Genomic DNA, 15,028 nt, shown 5'->3' on the forward strand with positions numbered 1-15,028 from the left:
GCAGCCATCAGGAAGGCAGACAACACATGATGACACAGATAGAGAGCAAGAGGAAGCCCTGTGCATTGTTGGTGGAGATGAACACTGATTCAGCCCCAACAGAAATCACTATGAAGGGTTCTTGTAAAATAAAACAGGAGCTACAAAACAATTCAGCAGTAGCTCTCCTGGGCATACACCCAGAAGATTCTATGTCTACAAACAGCACACCACAGAAAGACTATGTCTATACTAATCATAGTCATATTCTTCTCTTGCCTAAGACATAAAATCATCGTAGGGGTTCGTCAACAAATGAATGAATAAAGAAACCATGATGTTACATACACAATGAAATTGTATTTGGCTGTAAAGAAGAATAAAATGTGACATCTGTAGAAAAAAAAAGAACAGAACTGGGAATCGTTGAAATAAATAAAGCTGAAAAATAAATATTGCTTGTGTTCTCTCACATGCTGTTTCTATATAACAGCTACTCCTCCTTCCAAGATCTCAGTGATGAACTAAGATATGATTTCATCTAAGTTCACCCAGGTGAACCAATAAATTTACTTACAGAGCAAGCAGCTGAGGTGTCCTTGGCAGGTGCACAGTGGACCCTAAAGCACCAAGCAGGGATAATGGCTTCCTCATGGCTGTGTAGATGGAGCTCTCTCCCTCCATCCTCTCCCATCTATATCCCTGAGCCCTCCCCCAAGGCAATGGGAAATTAGGGCAGAATTGTGTACAACTCCACTGGGAAGCTGGACACTCAGGGAGGGTCTCATGACCTTTCTCAACCCTTCCCTGCTGACTTGTTTTGAACTTTAACTCAACACAGGTTAGCGTCATAGACGAGGCCACCTCAACTGCCCTCCACCAGACTGGCCTGCAGACAAGCGTGTGGTGCATTTCCTCCATTGAAAATTGATATGGGAGGGTTCGGCATGCTGTGAGTATTTCCACCCCTCAGCAGGTAGTCGTGGTGGCTACATGGAAGTAGGCTGAACAAGTCACAAAGAGCAAGCCAGTAAGCAACATTTGCCTGTGGCTTCTGCTTCAGTTCCTGGTTGGAGCTCCTTTGATGATAAACTGTGATGTAGAACTATAAACTTGATATAAACCCTGTCCTCCCAAGGACAAAAAGTCAAGAGACCCAGCATTGACTGATCATTTAGGAGCAGTCCGGGCAGAGGCCTCGAGACAATCCTGTACCACCCGTGCAGAATCTAGGTAGGTGTGTCTATGTGTTAGGTTATGAAAATGGGAAGCAGAGGAGAAAGGGGAGAGAGATGTTTCTAACAAGATAGAAGGTCATTGAATAGATGAAATGAAAGAAGGAAAGCCTATATGGAGAGAAGAGGCAGAGGGTCATGGCATTCATCACAGCAACAGGTCAATAATGCAGCGCTCTGGATATGTGTATGAACAAAAAGGGAAACAAAAACGTTACAAGTGCAGCTGAAAGGAGAGATCTTCCATGCACTGTGGGTAGGAATATAGCTTACGATTAAGATTATGGCGAACAGGATCGATGTTACTGAAACTATGTGATCCAGCTAACCCACTTCTTCATATCCAATGGACATGGAGTCAGTATGTCTGATGGCTAACTGGTTGCCAGTTGACACGCCTGGGAGGAGGAATCTCAACTGAGGAATTGCCTCCATCAGATTGGTGAGTGGGCATTGTCTGTGGGGCTTCTGCTTGATTGACGATTGATGTGGCCCAGCCCCGTGGGGGGTGGGGCTACCTCTGTGCCAGTGGGCCCACAAGAGCTGGCCCCACAGGCTGAGTAAGCCATGGAGAGCAAAGCAGGAATTCCTCCAGGGCTCCTGTTTCAGGTCCTGCCTCCAGATTCCCGTCTTGGCTTTCCTAGATGCTATACTGAAGCCTGTAAGCCAAATAGACCCCTTGCTCCCACAGAGCATTTTTGCTTGGTGTTTTAACAGAGCAACAGGAAAGCAAATGGGACAGCATACAAAATATATACCCATGTATCCATGTTTCATTCAGCAGATTCAGAGCAGCTAAGATTTGCAGTCAGCCTGGATGTCCGTCAATAGATAAATGCACAAAGAAATGTGCTATATCTAATAGTGGAATATTACTCAGTCATAAAAAAGGAGGAAGAAGCTGGGCATGTAGCTCTATGCTAGAATGCATGCCTACCCTAAGTTCGATATCCAGTAGCACAAGAAGAAAAAAGCCAAGAAAATGAAGTCATCATTTGCAGCAACATGTACCGAATGGGTGGATGTTATGTGATATAAGCCAGACAGAAAGATGAGTGCTTACAGGTCCTCATCCATGTGAAGCTGAGACCTGACCACCTGCACACAGTCTGGTAGTTACTAACGGTTGGGAAGGGTTTGTGTGGGGATGGGAAAGGGTGGTTGAATCTGCTGGTGTGATGGTCCAAGAATGACAATATCACACTGAACCCCATTAATAAGTACGATTGGATGGGTCAATAAAAAACAAGCAATCAATATGATCATAACAGCCATCACTTTCTACTGTGGAGTCATTCAGAGAGTTAATTTAATTTTCCCCTGTACTCGGAAACTTGTTCCCAAATCATCTTGTCACATACCTACCCATTCGCAGCCATGGGAGCGTGTCCTAGTTTGGGATTTCTATTTATTCCTCCCATGTATATGCCCGAGCTCTGCTGGTCTCTGTGAGTGACATTGATAGCTCAGGGCGAGAGAGCCACACTGTAGTTCTTATATCTTGTCAAGGTGGGTGTGGTTTCCAACTCTCCAGTTACAGATGCTGTAGCGCAAGCACCGAGGCTGATGCCTTAAACTCACGTGGAACAAGAGAGATCTGTATTTTGTAACTTCGACGAGAAACTTCTTTTACACATCGTGAAGTGTAAAATGATTTGAATTTATTTTAAAAATATACTGTAACAAGAGTTCATAAGTTCTGTGTGCCAGCCTGAATGTTGACCATTGTGAAATAGATGCCTTTCTGTGCCAGCAGCTGCTGGTGGGTGCCATGCTCCTTGACCTTGCCGTTCTGAATCACCACGATCAGGTCTGCATTCTGGATGGTGGACAGGCGGTGTGCGATCACAATGCAGGTGCGGCCTTCCCTGGCTTTGTCCAGGGCTTCCTGGACAACCTGTGGAAAGCCCAACAAGAGCTTTGTACTGAGAACTGTAGTAACAAGTGTGAATATTTGATGACAGTTAAAGCTTTACCATCCTAACAGCGTCAAGTGTCATAATCCCTTTTCCGATCTCTCTGAATGCACCTTTAGACATGTAGACTTTACAGAGCTGCCACTGTAATCCTTGTGTTTTGCTGTTTAATTATAACAGAAACAGGCTCCCATGATACAAATGTCCCTCCCAAGTATTTAAACTTTCTAATTTCTATATCACCTTATTGAACTCCCTTTTTTTTAAGCCCCTTTCAGTTTTTCATTATAGCTACTGTACCAAAATTGTGATTTTTTTTTTTTTGGCAGCATTTCCCCTTTGAATGGTTCTTTTATGTTTAGAAAATATATGTGCATTTTTAGAATAATTGAAATAATACATTCTATTACTTTAAAATAATCATATCTAAATCTGGTGTTTGCTTTCCTCATGCCCGCTTTTCTTATCCCTCTTTCTTCTGGTTAGTAGGATGGGTTGAGGCAGACCTTTTCGCTCTCAGTATCCAAAGCTGATGTGGCTTCATCTAGCAGCAGGACCCGAGGCTGTCTGATGAGAGCTCGGGCAATTGCAATCCTCTGTTTCTGGCCTCCTGAGAGCTGCGTCCCCTTGTCTCCAACTCTTGTTTCATATTTCTGCAAGATAATCATCAACAAAGGTAATGCAATTTTAGGCCAGTTATTTTTACGAGGAAGAAGTTTCAAGTTGACAGATGTTTCTCTAGTGAGATGTTGGTATTTTTAACAATCAATTTTCAGGTCCAGAGAATGTCTGCCTTCAAAATTTAACTAGAATACGTGCCTTTAGTTCTCAATAGTATTCCATCACAAAAAATTGAGCTATTTCAAGGTAATACCATTTAATCTGATTTCAGTGGAATCACAGCTTAGACTTACAAAAGTTTTTGGGTTTTGTTTGATTTTTTTCTTCAATTTGAGGTAGTCATATGACCCATGTAGAAACTAGTTTATTCTTTTTTTCATAGCTTAATAATCAATTTCTACTTAAATGCCAAGTAAGTATCATGTAAAACAATACAAAAGGGAAAGGAGGAGTGTGGTGATTAGATGAAAGGAAGATTCTTTAAAGAGACAAATAAAGGAAAGAAATGTTTTATACTTGAAGAGGATGACTTTAGGAAAGTTCTCAGGCTGGGAAAACACACAAGATGACAAATGCACATTTCACTGGCATCTTTGCAAAGCTCAGGGTCATCTGCAACAGGTGAGTTCCTCTCCCAACGCCCAGTGTCAAAACCAAGGTAAAAGGCAAAGGTTTAAAGTTTCTCTGTTCAAGGTCAGTCTGGGAGTCATCGCTGAAAGTTTTAAAGTCATTTGTATGACTCAATTCTAATTCCCAGCAGAATAGAACAGAAAAAAAGACAATTAAGCTCTTCTGCAGTTGGCTCTTGAGTTCTGAATGAATTCATAAAATGAGTTGCCTCTGCCATCACCCTAATGGAAATCATCTTGCCATGATTATGTATGGTTCAAATAATACAGACCACATGCTCAAAGGTAAGATGCAAAATGGCCCAGCTCTATTAAAATAGAGAACATCTTTCAGAGAGGAATGTGCAGATTTCATGACAGATTTGAATCAGAAGTGAGATGCATGAAAGGAGAATAAATTCACTACAATTAAAAATTCTTCTCTGTAAAGTATCTATTTGAAAATTATAAGCTGAAGAGAATATTTATAAAATACATATCTTAAGGGAATTAGAATAAAGACTCGAAGGTAAACAGTACAAAAAAGAAAGAAATCTGTAAAAAACAGACATTTTACCAAAGAGGTTCTGCAGTTACAAATACATATTAAATGACAGGAAACATTGCCATTCCTTTAGTGAGCACATATGAGGATGACCATGCTATATTTTACACGCCTATCAAAATATTGCAAATAAAAATCTCATAACCACACTAAGTGCTGGCAAGTCCGCATCCCCCATGCATTGCTGGGAGGGCCTGTAAATGGTGGATACAGGAAACTGGTGGGTGGTTTTGTGAGATAAACATGCAATTGTCATATGTATCAATGATTGTACTGTTGAGTGTTTACTCCAGAAATAGTAGAACCTAGGTTCATATCCAATATCAATACTCAGGAATTTATACCCTCAAGTTCAGGTTAACTGTGGGAAGCTTCTTCAGGTGGAAGGTAACCTGTGGTTCAACCATGTATGAAATGCCACTCAGCAACTAAAAGAAGATGGCGGGTAAATACTTCAGACACGTGGCCTTATAAGCATACACACTATGTGTATATAATATTCCAAAATGGCAAGTGACGCAAATTGAGAACAGCTTATTATTGCCAGAGCCATGGAGACTCTGGAGGGAGGAAGGGTATATAAATGTGAAGATGGCAGCAGAAGGGGTCTTCATGTGATGGAAATGCCCTGTATCTTCAGTGTCGGTACCAGAATGTGCACCTGCCATGCACAGAAACACACATGCATGCACGTGCACACACACACACACACACACACACGGAAGGTGAGTAAACTGGTCTGGATGACATCAGTAGAGTACGTGAGCATACTGTTACTGTTGTATTATTATAATTCTGAAAGAGATTACCATTAGGGGAGACTAGATAAAGGATACACAAAATCTCTGTATTTCGTACCACTGTGTGTGAACCTATAGGATTCTTAAAATTGAAAGCGTAAATTTGGGGGGAGGTGTGGAAGTAACGCATGGATGTCATCAAACTGTAGCTCACAGGTAGGCCAGACCAGTGTTGGGTGACCTGGGGTACAGCACTTTGAACTTAATCTTACCTCATCGGTGTCTCACTGCATGAGGGTGATGAAATAGCCTATTGTCAAGGCCAGTGTCTTCCCCAAAGTGACATGGTGATACATCAGTCCCATTGCTATGAAACCAATGGAGGAACCTTGGGAATTGCCTCAGGGATTAACAACGAGTCTGCCTGATTTCAGCTACGAAGTTCTGAGTTAACTCACTTGGGGCAGCGTCTCGATGAAGGGGTGGATGTTGGCCGACTTGGCCGCCCTCACAATCTCCTCCTGGGACACGATCCGGCTGTTGTCTCCATAGGCGATGTTCTCGGCGATGCTGCAGTCAAACAGGATGGGCTCCTGGGACACAATGCCCAGCTGGGCTCGGAGCCACTGGACATTGAGTTTCTTTACTTCTTGACCATCTAGGACCTGAAAAACAGAAATCCACACACTATTAGAGTTTTAAAGGAAAAGGAAACAACCCTAAATAGCAAGCAGAGGAATGTTGGAGTGTGTGCCAGCAGCTATGAAATGCCAAGCCTGGTGTCTAATGCCAACACTCTGAGGGACAGCACTGTTAGCAGAGTGACTCTCCTGACAAGCCTCTCTTGCTGTGGTCCAGACGGTAAAGGAAACATCTTTGGCCATGTCTTTCAACATGTCTTTGCCTCTACCAGGCATCTGTGCCGTCCGCCTTTAGGCAGTTTGCATTAAAATGTGACACTCAGTTCTGCTGTCCCTACAATGTCCTTATTCCTTCAACTTGACTCTCCTGGCTGCCCTAGGCATACCAGGAAAGAAAAGGAGCAGACTGCTACTACAGCCCTCCCTTCCGGGAGATGGTGGCTGTCCCTTTATTCTGTGAAAGCCACCAGCTTGAAATTTCCCCCATGTTTGTGTGTGTGTGTGTGTGTGTGTGTGTGCATCTGCGCATGCACATGATCCTGTGTGTACACATGCGTATGTCTACACATGTGTGTGCTAGAAGTTGATGTTGTGAATCTTCCTCAATCATTCCCCCCCCCCTTATTTTTTTGAACCAGGGTCTCTCACTGAACCTGCAGCTCACCAATCTGGCTAGATTGACTGGCCAGTGAGCTCCAGACATCGGCTTGTCTCTGCCTCCCTAGTGTGGGATTACAGACACACACTTCTATGCCAGACTTTTTATATTTATTTATTTTTAATTGAAAGAAAAATTTATTTTTTTCTTTTTTTAATGTTTTATTTATTACAATTTATTCACTTTGTATCCCACTTGTAGCCCCACCCCCATTTCCTCCCAATCTTACCGTCCCTCCCTCCCTCCCACCTTCCCTCTCTCCCTCCTCTCCTCCCATGCCCCTTACCCATTCCATTGATAGTGGAGGATCTCCTCTCCTTCCATCTGACCCTAGCCTATCAGGTCTCATCAGGACTGTCTTTCATAGTCTTCCTCTGTGGCCTGGTCAGGCTGCTCCCCATTCAGGGGGAGGTGAGCAAAAAGCCAGCCACTGAGTTCATGTCAGAAATAGTCCCTGCTCCCCTTATTAGGGCACCCATTTGGAGACTGTGCTGCCACGGACTACCTCTGTGCAGGGGTCCAGGTTATCTCCATTAATGGTCCTTGGTTGGAGTGTCAGTCTCAGAAAAGACCCCTAGACCCAGATTTTTTGTTTCTGTTGTTCTCCTTGTGGAGCTCCATACCCTTCCAGGTCTTTCTGTTGCCCCTTTCTTTCATAAGGTTCCCTGGACTCTGCTCAAAGTTTGACTATGAGTCTCAGATCCACTTTTATATCTATTTTTTTATTAGAAGCTTTTTTTGCATACAATATATTTTGATCATATTTTTTTCCTCCAACTCCTCCCAGCCACCCAATCTCCCTAGCTACCCAACTTTGTGTGAACTCAAGTACATGATCTCTCTCTTGAAAAACAAACAAACAAGGAAAAATGAAAATTAAAAAAAAAACAGTAAGACTAATACAAAACAAAAAGTGCATATATGACAAAACAAAAAAACATGGAGTCTGTTTTGTGTTGGCCAAGTACTTCTGGGCATGAGGTAAGATTAAATATAGGTCCTCATGTTTGAACAGCAAGCACTTTGCCAACTGAGCCATCTCTTCAGTTCCTAGTTCTGTATGTTGACTGTATCAGTTAGAGCCATATGTTTACTCAAGGAAGACAGCTAGATGCCATAAATTCATGACAAAAGCCAAATGTGAATGAGCTAGAGTTTGCGGGTCAATGCCAGAGAGCCTAGAGTTTGAGGTTAGAGAAGTTAAACCAGCAGGAGACAGTGGGGCAAGAATAAGTGGGCACATGCCTGCTCTGAAAGTCTGTGTTGAACTCAGCGAGTCTGTGGTTGACTTTCGGTTTACTCTCCTCTCTCTGAGAGGTGCCAGTCTTCAACTTCCCCCTTTTTTCTTTTTCTCACAACACAGTATATAAATTTAGTGGGCAGCAAAGAAGGGGCCAGTGGAAAGGGAAGGGCTATAGAGAACTGAGCCTTTAGGAGAATGAGTTCTGCTGGCAGTTATGTTCATGTCTTGTTTACTGTGAGTGAAAGCATGTGATTTTCTTCCTGCCTCCAGAAACTAGCTCAGGTTTGTTTCAGAAGATTGGACTAAGATCCCAGCCCACAATTCCAGTAGCAGGCCTACTATATTAGAGGCCACAACTGTACCTGGAACCCCAGGTAAGCTACAGTCCACTGCCTCTTAACACTCCATAGAGCCCTCTCTCCCACACAGCTGTCTTATCAGAATCAAACAAATGAAATTTATCCTAAGTGCTGCCATTTTGTTTTCAGACTCCATTTTGATCATAAAGTGAAGGTTCTAGGAGAGCCGAGGACTTTCCAGATAGCTAGCCAACTTCCTTCTTATTCTTTTGTTTCCCCCAAAATAATGATTGTTCCTAACCAGAAAAGAACAAGTGACTCTGATAGATAAAGAATTGTGACTGTACCATGGCAAAGATGCCTGGGTTTTGTGAGTTTTCTACTTAAATAGTTACCAGAATGTTTGGGGGCACAGTCAGCTCCTGAGTCTATGCTGTTGTAAGTTTCTACTGCCTGATTCAAATAAAGGTTGCTTTACAAGAACTTTTGTGCCTGCTTGGGTTGTTTTAGTCTCCAACAGCACCCCCACAACCTCAGCTCCATCTCCTGGCCCACAACTCCAGCAGAAAGCCCCCTGCTCCACCAGAACCCCAGAGACTACGCCAGTACCTGGAAGCTCAGAGGTCATGCTGGTACCCAAAACCTCAGAAGTCCTATGCTCTACAAGAGGCAATGGCTAGTACTTAGAACCCCAGAGGCCATGACAGTTCCCAGAACCCCAGAACTCAAAGGCAATGCTGGCACCCAAATCCCGGAGGTCTCACAGGCCACCAAAACCCCAGTGGAGATACCCTACTGGACCTGAGGACTCACCTGTCACTAGAACCGTTAGCCACTCAGGCCAGAGGACCAAAGAGGAAACAGAAACCAATGGGGAAAAAATCCATCTAACAAAGATAAACTCAGATATCAGCACCTAAACCTTCAACAACCCCAAATCCTAGATGCCTAGAGGCCAGTGTAAAACACAATCAACAGCAGCCAGGGCAATATGGCACCACCATAGCCCAACTGTCTTACTACAACAAGCCCTTGATGTTCCAACTCAGCTGAAGTACAAGAAAATGACCTTAAAACCAATTTTATGAAGATGATAGAGCTCCTTAAAGAGGAAATAAATAAACCCCTTAAAGAAATCCAGGAAAGACATGGTTGTGGTAGCACATGCCTTTCATCCCAGCACTTGGAAGGCAAAGGCAAGCAGATCTCCAAGTTTGAGGCCAGCCTGGTCTATAGAGTGAGTTTCATGAGAGCCAGGGCTACACAAACAAACAATTGGAGGAAATGAATAAGTCCCTTAAAGAAATCCAAGAACAAAAAACAAGTGAAGGAAATGAATAAAACCATTTAAGATCTGAAAATGGAAATAGAAACAATGAAGAAAACACAAACAGAAAATCCTGGAGATAGAAAAATCTAGGTAAGTGAACAGAAACTACAGACATAAGCATCCCCAACAGAATAAAAGAAATGGAAGAGAGAATATCAGGCATAGAAGATGTATGATAGAAGAAACTGATACAATGGTCAAATAAAATGTTAAATCTAAAAAATTATTAAAACAAAAAATACAGGAAGTCTGGGATTACTATGAAAAGACAAAACCTAAGAATATAAAAATAGAAGAAGACTCCCACCTTAAAGACTCAGAAAATACTTTTGACAATATCATAGAAAAAAATTTTCCTAACCTAAAGAAGGACATGCTTATAAAGGTGGAAGCAGCTTACAGAACACCAAATAAATTGGGCCAGAAAAGAAAGTCTGCCCCCCAACCATATAATCATCAAAATATTAAATGCACAAACCGAGGGATGAACATTAAAAGTGGCAAGGGAAAAAGACCAAGGAACATATAAATGCAGACCTATTAAAATTACACCCAACTTCTCAGCAGAGACTCTAAAAGCCAGAAGGGCCTAGGCAGATGTCTTGCAGATTGTAAGAGGTCACAGATGTCAATTTAGAATACTATACCCAGCCAAACTTTCAATAACTAAAGATGGAGAAAACAAGAGATTCCACTACAAAGTCAAATTTAAACAACATTTATCTACAAATCCAGCCCTACAGAAGATACTAGAAGAAAAACTCAAAGAAGTTAAATATACCCAAGAAAACACAGGAAATAAATAAACCAGCAAAACAAAAAGAAGGGAATCACACACACACACACACACACACACACACACACACACACACACACTACCATCACCACCAACAGCAAGAAAAATAAACAGGAATTGACAATCAAAAAATCAGTAGCCCTCCCATAGAAAAACAACAAATGAGCTTAGAAAGAAATTGGGGGAAAACCCCTTCACAATAGTTACAAATAATATAAAGTATCTTGGGGTTACGCTAACAAAGCAAATGAAAGACAGACCTGTATGTCAAGAACTTCAAGTCTTTGAAGAAAGAAACTGAAGAAGATTTTAGAAAATGGAAAGATTTCAGATGCTCATGGGTCAGTAGGGCTAACATAGTAAACCAAAAGCAACCTACCGATTCAATGCAATTTCTATCAAAAGTCCAACACAATTCTTTACACACCTTGAAAGAAATTCTCAACTTCTTTTGAAAAATGAGAAAACCTAGGATGTCTAAAACAAGTCTGTACAGTAAAAGAACTTCTGAGGTATCACCATCCCTGACTTCAAGCTGTACTACAGAGCAATAGTAATAAAAAAAAATGTGTGGTATTGGCATAAAAACAGACAGGTTGATCAGTGGAATCAAATCAAAGACCCAGAAATAAATCTATGTAACTGGATGTATTAATGTATAAGAATGAAACAGATCCATTTCTATCACCCTGCATAAAACTCAAGTCTAAGTGGATCAAAAACCTCAACATAAAACCATATACACTGAAGCTGATAGAAGAGAAAATGGGGAAGAGCCTTGAATACATTGGCACAGGAGACAACTTCCTAAACAGAACAGCAATCTGTTCCTAAACAGAACAGATCAACAATTAATAAATGGAACCTCATAAAACTGAAAAGCTTCTGTGCGGCCAGGGACACAATTACTATCACAAAATAGCAGCCTACAGAATAGGAAAACATTTTCAACAACTCCACAACTGTCAGAGGTCCAACATCATATATATATATATACAATATATAATATATATAAGATAATAGACATCAATAAACCAAATAATCCAATTAAAAGTGGGGTACAGCTCTAAACAGAAAATTCTCAACAGAAATCTCAAATGGCCAAGAATCACTAAAGAAATGTTTAACATCCTTAGCCATCAGAGAAACGCAAATCAAAACTATTTTGAGATTTCATCTTATGCCTGTCAGAATGTCTAAGGTAAAACACAAGTGACAGCTCATACTAGTGAGGATGTGGAGCAAGAAGAACCCTCCACATTGCTGGTGGGAGTGCAAACTTGTACAGCCACTTTGAACATCATTATGGCGGCTTCTCAAAAAACTAGGAATAAACCTACATCAAGATCCAGTTATACCACTCTGAACATATACTCAAAAGATGCTCCACCATACCATAAGGATACTTGCTCAATTATGTTCATAGTAGCTTTATGCATAATAGCGAGAAACAGGAAAAAACCTGGATGTCTCTCAACAGAAGAATGGATAAAGAAAATGCGATACATTTACACAATGAAATATTACTCAACTATTAAAAACAATGACATCATGAAATTTCCAGGCAAATGGATGTAAGTAGAAAAGATCACCCTGAGTAAGGTAACCCAGACATGACATGTACTCACTTATAAGTGGATATTAGCTGTAAAGTAAAGGTTAATCATGCTATAATCCATAGACCCAGAAAGACTAAGTAACAAGGGGGGGGGGTCAAAGAGGGAGTCATGAATCTCCCTGGAAAGGGACAATAGAATAGATATTGTGAGTGGACTAGGGGTATTTAGGGAATGGAAATAGAAGGGATCAGGCAGGGGGAGGATGGAGGAAGAGTTGTAGGAGAGACAAATGGAATTGGGGGGCATTTGGGGATCAAGATAGAAAGCAAAAGAAACTCCCAGGAATCTTTTAGGGTGAGCCTAGCTAAGACTCCTAGTGGGGTATACAGAGCCTAAACCAGCCATCTTCGGGCAGGACTTCCTGTGGAAGGACTGGGACACGAACACATCTATAAAACCTTCGACCTACAATTTGTCTTGCCTGCACCATAAACTGGGGTAATGAAGGTGACACAGAAATTGGGTGGATGCCTGGCCAATGACCGGTCCAGCTTGAGACCCATACCATGAAAGGGAGCCCAGCCCTGCCTAAAGGGCCAGGAACCAGAGGCTGGATAAACCATGGACCTAGGATAGAAATGAAGACAAGCCCTACTAAAACAACAGTGAAATAAAGGAATGATTCCTAACGATAACCTGTTGTACTCATAGATTGGTGTCTAGCCCAGTCATCATCAGAAAGGGTTTATGGAGCAACTGATGGAAACAGATGCAGAGACCCAGAGCCAAATATTAGGCAGAACTTGGGAATCCTGTGGAAAAGGGGGAGAAAGGAGTGTAAGAGTCAGAGCAGCCAATGACACCACAAGAAAACCCACAGAATCAACTAACCCGGGCTCATAGGGGTTTCCAGGGACTGCACCACCAGAGAGCCTGCCTGGGTCTGATTGAGGCCCTCTGCATATATGTTATGGTTTTATAGCTTGGTGTTTCTGTTGGATTCCTAACAGTGGGTTCAGGGACTGTCCCTGACTCCTTTGTCTGCTTTGGGGACCCTTTTCCTCCTACTGGGTTGCATTAGCCAGCCTTGCTATGAGAGGAGATGCCTAGTCTCATTAAAACCTGATATGACATGTTTGACTGATATCCTTGTGAGGCCTGCCCTTTTCTGAAGGGAAACTGAGAAAAAGGAGTTTGGGGGTAGAAGGGAGGTGTGGGCGAGTAACTGGGAGGAGAGGAGGGAGGCAAACCTGTGATTGGGATGCAATATATGAGAGAATAAATAAATTAATTTTAAAAAAGGATTGGTGATCGGGATATAAAATGAATAAATTAATAATAAAGAAATTAAAAAAAAAGGATTGGACTAGGACAAAAAGTCTATCAGAGGTCAGAAGTCAACCCTCTTGGTACTTTTAGTGTAACACTTTCTGATATTCTGCTCTAATGGCCCCATATGTTTGATAGAGGTGCCAGTTTGGAGTGTATGGGTTGTGCTTATTGCATCAGATAGGATTTGGGACCTTCACTCAACCATTAGTCTGACCACATGAAATGACAACCATGCATGAATTTACTAAGAAAGCGTGCTCACCACTGTCCCGGCCAGGGGGTCGTAGAACCGCTCCAGCAGCTGGACCACTGTGCTCTTCCCGCAGCCACTGCTGCCCACCAGGGCGAGCGTCTGGCCCTTCTTCACCTCCAGGCTCAGCCCCTGAAGCACTGGCACATTGGGTCGGGTCGGATAGTTGAACACGACTCCGTTAAATGTCACACTTCCTTCAAACTTATCCTAAAGTTTTTTTTTTTTCAAAATATTTTTTTATTAAATCGATCTCACAATAATTAGAAATAAAAGTAGTATTTCAGGGAAACCTCCCCCAGAACAATACTAGTCAAACATGAAATGCCTGTTTGGTATAGTGCTCGTATCAGTTCACACTGAGAGATTATCTTCATTTTTTATTTGGTAAAGTTGTGTTAATTTTTTTTCTAATGTCAAAAATGTTGGTGGGGTTCTAGCCACATGATTAACACCACTAAGCTGAGTACCTAATCCATCATGTCATTGTGATCTGACAGAAAGAAAGCCTTTAGGACAGAGGCTAGCAGGAGAATACTTACAGGCCATAACCCTTCTCCACTGTAGCTGTCTATCAGCGGTTGTCTTTCAAACAAGCTGAATAAGTGTGCAGCAGACAGTTTGGCTTTGGCATAATCGGGAGCAAATGAACTGGCATGTCCGAGAGCCACTGCGCCCAGCACAACTGCTGAAAACACCCTGGAGGGAAGCAGAGGAGTTCAGATTAGCTCCAACGCCCAAAGGTAAACTTTTAACTAATATTAACATAGTCCCCCTTCAATTGTCATTTCCCCAAGCCCATGTATGTTTCTTGGACAGTAACAACAATGGCAACAATATAGGAGGAGGTAAGACCCCCTGTCTCAATTGGTTTCTTCTCTGTTCACCTTCTGGCAGCAGAAGCTCTGGTTCTGAGAGTTAATGTGAGCTTCCAAAGGTTTTCCCTTTCCTGTAGTGGCTTATAATTGAATCTGATTTGCGATCTCAACTCATTCAGTTGTCTCTTTAAAATCTGTTAAAACACAAAACCTGAAGCCCAAAGTCCCTAAAGGGCTCAAAGAGTGGCAAGCTGAGTTGCTCAGTTTAGAGCAGTGCTTTCCAGCTTGTGGTTTGGACAAGTCTGTATCACATGTGATAACAATCACTGTAGCAAATCATTTTATTTTAGATATACATTCACAGACTATTTCATCTAACACACATAGAGAATACATTCTTAGCAATTCATGGAGCTCACTCTAAATTAGACTGTTCTT

General features: G+C 41.9%; 1 protein-coding gene across 5 annotated transcripts in view; it reads right to left on the reverse strand.

Annotated features, from left to right (window-relative positions):
- Window positions 1-2,853: 2,853 nt before the first annotated feature.
- Abcb4 (ATP binding cassette subfamily B member 4) overlaps window positions 2,854-15,028 on the reverse strand; it is a 56,408-nt gene continuing 44,233 nt past the window's right edge. For 4 of the 5 annotated variants that reach the window (XM_055612746.1, XM_055612747.1, XM_055612749.1 and 1 more), the window contains 5 exons: window positions 14,315-14,471; window positions 13,785-13,982; window positions 6,123-6,329; window positions 3,637-3,783; window positions 2,854-3,111 (listed from right to left, as the gene is read on the reverse strand). In XM_055612746.1, the coding sequence (XP_055468721.1) occupies window positions 2,905-3,111; window positions 3,637-3,783; window positions 6,123-6,329; window positions 13,785-13,982; window positions 14,315-14,471 (916 nt within the window). In that variant the 3' untranslated portion in view covers window positions 2,854-2,904. Of the gene's footprint in view, window positions 3,112-3,636; window positions 3,784-6,122; window positions 6,330-13,784; window positions 13,983-14,314; window positions 14,472-15,028 lie in introns of those variants that run through there. The other variant, XM_055612750.1, reaches the window with a different exon arrangement.

This window comes from Psammomys obesus, unplaced genomic scaffold (genome assembly GCF_907164565.1).
Source record: "Psammomys obesus unplaced genomic scaffold, mPsaObe1.curated_primary_1811, whole genome shotgun sequence".
Classification (NCBI taxonomy): Eukaryota; Metazoa; Chordata; class Mammalia; order Rodentia; family Muridae; genus Psammomys; species Psammomys obesus.